We start from the raw sequence: 6,749 nt of genomic DNA, 5'->3' as shown, positions 1-6,749 counted from the left end.
AATAAATATGAACAAGGAGGGTAACTTATGTAGTTTGTTAAGCCTTTTTTACCATCTTTCCTATAAGAACAATAGTATCAAGAAAGAAATCTTCCACCAAGAGTCAATTTGTTTAGTTAGACAATCTCTTCTAGGTTATAGATTTTATTCAAAGAACCATAAATTTAGCTAATAGTTTTAAAAAAGGTTTGGAGAAGAATATTTGACCTCCAACCTTCAATTTAAAGATTTCATTTATTACTTTACATATAAAATTACTTAGTTGATTGATGAAGGAATAAAGAGAAATATTTTCTACAAATTCTAAATTTAACATCGTAGAAGTCATACCAAATGAAAGGATAATTTTTTTTGAAGAACTTTGTTGGTAAACCATCCTGTACCTTTACTTATTGCCAAGATAAAGCATATATTTTTTATTCATTCATCAAACTTCTATTTTTTACTTCGATGACTTAATAATGCTTCAATTGCCTATTACAATCTTATTTACAAAATTATTATAAAATTATTTACAAAGACTTCAATTTTAACAAATTATTTTAAATATGAATTATAATATTTTTTTTCCGCAAAAGATGAAAGACCCGTAATCTATTAAAATAAAAATAAATGATTGTACAACATATTTTAGATTTAAAAAAAAAATCTGAAAATTATACATACATATATATAGACGCACACATACATACATATATATACATATACATACACATATATATAATAATTTAAAAAATATTTTATTCTATATGCATTCTCATTTTATCCAAATAAAATGCTTTGTCTTAATTTAATAAAATATAAAAACATCATATACATTGTAATGTTATGCAATCAAAATGTCCTTAATAAAATATATACATACATGTTGGAAACAAAGATTTTTAATTCAATTAAATATATCAATTTTATATTTATTTTCATTTCAAATCATTAAAATGACATCTATATATATATAGACAATTAAAACCCAATCAATATTTAGAAATAAAAAATGTCTCTCTTTAACACCCCAAAGTTTATAATCTAAAATATATCAATTTTATATTCATTTTCATTTAGACATCTATATAATTAAAACTTTTTATAAATCTTCAATTTTGACAATTATATAACTATCAATATTTAGAAATAAAAAAATTATCCCTTTAAACAAGAGCCTACAACACCAGGGTAAATTGTGAGCCTTTTATCGAAGAGGTCTTGGTTTCGATTAAAAAAATGTATCCTTTAAAACAATGTGAACCTCTTATCAAAGAGGTCCTGGATTCGATAAATAATAAAAAAGGTATCCCTTGGATACGCCAATTTATATATACATTAAACAGTTAAGATCCCGACGCATTTTAAATAAATCATCACTAAATTATCCTACACACACATATCATGATTTAGCCAGCTTAACGTTACTAACACCTTGATTTTAAAAAAAAGGTGGTCCAGAAAAGATATTATAATTGGCCCATGTTAAAGGCGAAACTAGAAAATTCAAGGTGGTTTCAGTTCAAACATGTCAACAAATTTCGATTCCACATTTAAGCCAGACAAAATGCATGGTATAGATCTCTCAGTAAATAAAATTCATAGAAATATCCGTATTAAATTTTCAAAAAATCTGTCAAGAAACAAATGGAAAAAATAAAGTCCATGGTAGCTACAGATGAAACAATAACCACTCTTTAGTTTTGTCTATGTAAAGTCCCGTACAAATATCTAAAACAAAATTTAGATGACTTAGAATCTCCATCAATCAGATGTCGGCGGCGGATAATCTTGGGGCTGCCATGGCGAAGAAGATGAAGAACCAGATGGTTCTGTTTGCGGCTGAGAAAATGCAGGGCTCGAATAAGGCCGCTGTGGCGGCTGTGAAGGTACGTAATACGTAGCCGCCACTTGTTGTGTAGTTTGAGCGCGCGTGTGGAATCGTTGCTGGAGTGGCGGCTGCCACACGTGCTCCTGCTGTTGCTGTTGACGCTGCAGGGACATGTATTGTTGGAGGAGTGACATGGATGAAGTTGGAGGAAGGCCTGGATTTTGTAGCAGCTGAGCGTACTCGTAAAACTCCGCCGGCATTTGAGAAGCACGTGCGGTTTCGTGCTGCGTTGCGGCGGCTGCTGAAACATTCGGCGCCGCAGCTGCCGCCGCCGCCGCTCGGGAGGAAGTGGCGGCGGGTGTGGCGGCTACAATGGCTGGATTGAGCTGAGCGTCTTCTGGAAAGTTGAGTTTGGCACGTGTGCCCCTGAAGCGTAGCGCGGCCTCGTCGTATGCTCTGGCGGCTTCCTCGGCTGTGTCGAAGGTTCCGAGCCACACGCGCGCCGCCTTGTGTGGGTCTCTTATCTCCGCCGCCCATTTTCCCCATGGCCTCTGCCTCACGCCTCTATAACGGCGCCGCCTTTCTGGCTCTCGTTCTGTTTGGGATGATGACTCGCTTCCTGTGCACTCTTGCTGGCTTCCAGAAGCTTCCCCTGAAATACACAATTTTACAAAAAAAAGTTTTGAGCTTAGATGATATTTTCAGTATACGGTACATTGTGGTCCTTCAAATTTGATATTTTTAAATAGAATCAGATATTATGCTCTGACATGCAAATGACTGTCAAATTGTTCATACGGATGTTAGATTGTTCATGGCTGTGGCGTGATTGAGAATTAGCAATGCAAATAAAAAATGTAACGTAGAAAAAATCCGGCTAATTTGATTATTTCTAGTGGGGATTATGGCGGCGTGGCATTCAAGAGATGAGTTTTACAATCAAATCAATTGTTGAAGTTTTCCACAATCAGCAATTCACGTTGTAACTTTCAGAAGATTCGTTTTTAATCAACTGTTTTTGTTTTAGAATCTGATTAGATTTAGTTTTGGAAGCAACTGCAGAATTTTTTAGTTTTGAAGTTTTTAACATCAACTGCTGATTTTTTTTTCCGCAATCGATGTAATATTCATGGAAACTAGAATCACCGTAGATATTATATCTCCATATATCATTTAAAAGATTAGTTTTTGTTTTAGAATCAGTCCTTATATTTCCATGAACATTAAAAAAAAATAGTTTTAGAATCACTGGTTTATAAAATGATTGCTTCAGTTTTACAATCAAGCGTTTATTAAGAGATTAGCTTTAGACTCAAGGGTTTATACAAAAATTGGTTTTAGAATCATCGATTTATATTTCATGTTACATTCAAGAGGTGTTTTGGTTTTAGAATCGATTGCAGAATTTTTTCAATGCAACGTTCATACTATTTAACATTTTTCAGAAGAAAAATCTTAGAATCAACTGTCTGTAATTTAAGTCATTTTTTTTCCCGACAATAGATAAATCTATACCATGCAAAAGATTAATTTTCTCCATAATAAATACCTATATAATATTCAAAAGATAAATTTTAGAATGAACTGTGTAATTTAAGCCATTTTAATTCTTTTCCGATAATAGATATGTCTGCAACATTCAAGAGACTGGATTTTTTCCATAATAGATACCTATAAAACATTCAAAAGATCAGCTTTGGAATGAACTGTTCATATCTTATTAAAAATACATCCAATTCATTCCAAAACACAATCTTTTGAAGTCGGTTAAGGTTCCATAGTCTCTTCAACCCCCACAAGAAAAACCGTTACAAACTACGTTGATATTTTTTTTTCTCCAATTTACCATGTCCCGTCTCTAACCATTCATTGACCCATAAAGATCAACCAAGAAAAAAAACATGATTTTTAACAACACCCATGCACGCTCAACACACCAAAACCAGTTTTCTAAATTGCCCAACCAATTCAAGATCAAAACCAGAAAGATTTTCCATTACAGAACAGAGAGAGAGAGAAATCCACCGACCTAAAAATGTTGGAGGAGGCGGCATCATGGCGGCGGCAGAAGAAGTTGCAGCCATGGGGAAATCATAATGATGTTGCAGTTGCATCCTGGGATGTGAAAATTGCAGAGGCGGCCATGAAGAAGCCATTGTTGAAGGCGGAAGATCATAAACAGGGGGATTGTCATATTCACTACCCCTCTGACGAACACTAATCTGAGAATTCTGAATCTCATCAAAATCTTCTTCCCTCTCTCTCTTAACACCAGTTGTTCCAGCCACCACGTCACTCAGCGCCGACACCATGACGGACATTTCACGCTCACTTGAAAGTCTTCTACGATAACCCGCTAGATTTCCTGCCTCTTCCTCTTCATGCCCCTTTTCTCGATCGCGTCCTCCTTCTCCTCCGCTCGCCACTTTGATACACATGGAAAACAAACAAATAAAAAAGTCTGCAAACAATTCAATTCAATCCAATCCAAGCCTTCTCCTTCAAATCATTAGCCCAAGATGGCTCTTTTATTGACAAACGCACCTACACGCCTACAAAGACCGCCGCCCAGATTGCGAAGAGTCCCCCCCGATTATCTTACTCAAAATCTGATCTTGTATCTCACGACCGACAATGGTGTGGAGCGATCTTTGATTTCCAGCGTGTCCAAATAGACCAAATTACGACCGACTTAATCCGCCAAGGTTTCGTAATCAACCAGGTCGGTTGCGTTCGACAACCCGCTTCCGTTCGTTTCGGGCGTGTGAAACGCTAGAATCCTTAGCATGCAACATGCAACTTTACAGCGCCCACGTAATTACAGGCCCATTAAAATGTCGGCTCCAATAACCATTTAACACGCTATAGTCACGTGTTTTAATGAGAAAGCGCAAATTGTTGCCATTGTGGATATGGACCTGCCCACGTGGACGCCATTAACGACACGCTGACCAATATGGGAAGTTTACCAGGTCAAACCAACTTTATCAATTTTGTGCACTTCCGGAGATATAAAATGCTTGATTTTGATTTGTTCCAAACAAGAGGGAATCAATGCTGATTGTCCCGCTTAAGAACGATTGTGGAATAAAAACCCATATCCAACAAATTGAAGAATATAAAATGGTTCTAGAAAGAACTTGAATGAGACGACTTTCCAAGAAGGAGGTGGATAGGAATGTTTCTCCATTTGTGGCATCATTCACAAAAGACTGTTGAACGTCCTTATAAAATTGAAAGAGATTCACCAATTTTAGAAAAATTGAAACGTTTCTCATTTAGGATAGTGATGTGCACCAAGGATTAACCTTTTAAAATGGTGGCCTAATGTCAACCGGGGCGTTGAGAAAGGAGTTCATATATCGTTTTGTGTTGGCCAAACACTATCCAAATAAGACTTTATGGACATCCTCTGCTTTACTTCATGCATCTTTTGAATTTGGGCTAATAGTTGAATTGACCATCTTAGTGGATTTACATAATTTAAGGTCGATTTAAGAATTCTTTTATGTTGAAATCTCATTTTCTGTATTTTATTCTTTTTAAGCTTAAAGAAATGTGTTATATAGTCAGGTGATGATAAATTCCTAGCTTCATATTGAGAAGAGATCAAGTCAATAGACTCGAAAGCAACCATCATCATTTGCGTCTCCACCCATTCAACGATCAACAATCACATCTCCTTGACTTTCACATTGACTGGAGGTCTATTCAACATGTTCGAAGACAACCACCATCACTTGCCTCTCCCTTCATTAGATACTTAATGATGACTTGTTTAGTGTTGAGGTCAAATTTGCAAGTTCAAAAGCAACAGTCATCACTGGCATCTCCACCCATTTGGTAATCAACAATGAAAACTTATTTTCATAAATTTAGAAGAGGTTAATTCAACAATTTTGAAAACAACCATCACCACTTTCCTCTTCATCCATTTGATTATCAATGATGTCTTCTTAACTTTCACAATCAAACAAGGTCAATTTATTAGGTTTGAAAGAAATCACCATTATGTGGCTCTCCAACCATTTGACAATCAATGATGCCAACTCGCTGATTTCCATTGAGAGGAGGTCAATTCAGTAGGTTTGAAAGCAACCATCATCGTTCCTCTCTCCATTCACTTCACAATCAACAATGGCTTCTTAACTTGTGCATTCAAAGGGGGTCAATTTAGCAAGTTTGTAATAAACCATCACCACTTGCCTCTCTACCCATTTGACAATCAATAATGACTTAATTGTGACATTGAGACGAGGTCAATTCAACAAGTACAAACACAACCATATTTACTTTCCCCTTCACCCATCTGGTAATTAAAGGGTCATCAACTATTTCTCATAAAGCAGATTGATTAAATTATGACTTTGACCTATACTTCTATGACAATTTTGTATATATATTTTTATATTACCAACATATAACATAATATTTGGCTTTGTTGTAAGCTAAGATGACTTTGTTGTACATATATTCTACCTTTACCAACATACCGCATGGTATGTCTATATGACATTTTTAGTTATTACAAAATATTACATTGGTAAATTTTCAAATACGAGCATTGAAAAAATGATGCAAATTATATATTATTTCTAATTTGAAGGTTTTAAGTGACATTTGACTTTGATTTTGGTATTTATTTGATTTGATTGATAAAACTACATAAGGAGGGCCCTTTTCAAAAAACAATATTGAAATCTATGAGCTTGAATTGTAGATTCAACACCTTATTCAGATAAGGAGATTATAAATAGATATGTCAAGATAGACTTAATAATTTGAATACACAAAATCATATTGAAATTTTCAACTATAAAAAGTATCAATATTTAAGTATTTAAGTCAAACATAAAACCCATCATCAACCTTTAAGAATTTAAATCCATCCAATTCATTTAGATTAAGAAATTGAACCATTGACCAATACAATCAC

The 6,749-nt window shown here is 34.8% G+C and overlaps 1 protein-coding gene across 1 annotated transcript; it reads right to left on the bottom strand.

Annotated features, from left to right (window-relative positions):
• Positions 1-1,534: 1,534 nt before the first annotated feature.
• LOC149555674 (uncharacterized) lies at positions 1,535-4,333 on the bottom strand. The gene is made up of 2 exons (XM_089829805.1): positions 3,843-4,333; positions 1,535-2,465 (listed from the first exon to the last, which is right to left on the bottom strand). Exons 1-2 carry the CDS (start codon positions 4,249-4,251, stop codon positions 1,747-1,749), a joined length of 1,128 nt encoding a protein of 375 aa, XP_089685931.1. The 5' UTR covers positions 4,252-4,333; the 3' UTR covers positions 1,535-1,746.
• Between the last annotated feature and the right edge of the window lie 2,416 nt (positions 4,334-6,749).

This window comes from Cupressus sempervirens, chromosome 5 (genome assembly GCF_028749045.1).
Source record: "Cupressus sempervirens isolate cs-2001-9-10 chromosome 5, ASM2874904v1, whole genome shotgun sequence".
In the NCBI taxonomy this organism is placed as follows: Eukaryota; Viridiplantae; Streptophyta; class Pinopsida; order Cupressales; family Cupressaceae; genus Cupressus; species Cupressus sempervirens.
Note: the sequence above shows the minus strand (reverse complement) of the source record. Positions and strands in the feature narration are given on the sequence as shown.

Bases quoted from the DNA above. Each gene is read 5' to 3' on its own strand.
- LOC149555674 (XM_089829805.1), bottom strand. From the start codon at position 4,251: ATGTGTATCAAAGTGGCGAGCGGAGGAGAAGGAGGACGCGATCGAGAA. The intron at 2,466-3,842 runs GTCGGTGGATTT...TGTGTATTTCAG, and splicing joins GCCTCCTCCAACATTTTTAG to GGGAAGCTTCTGGAAGCCAG.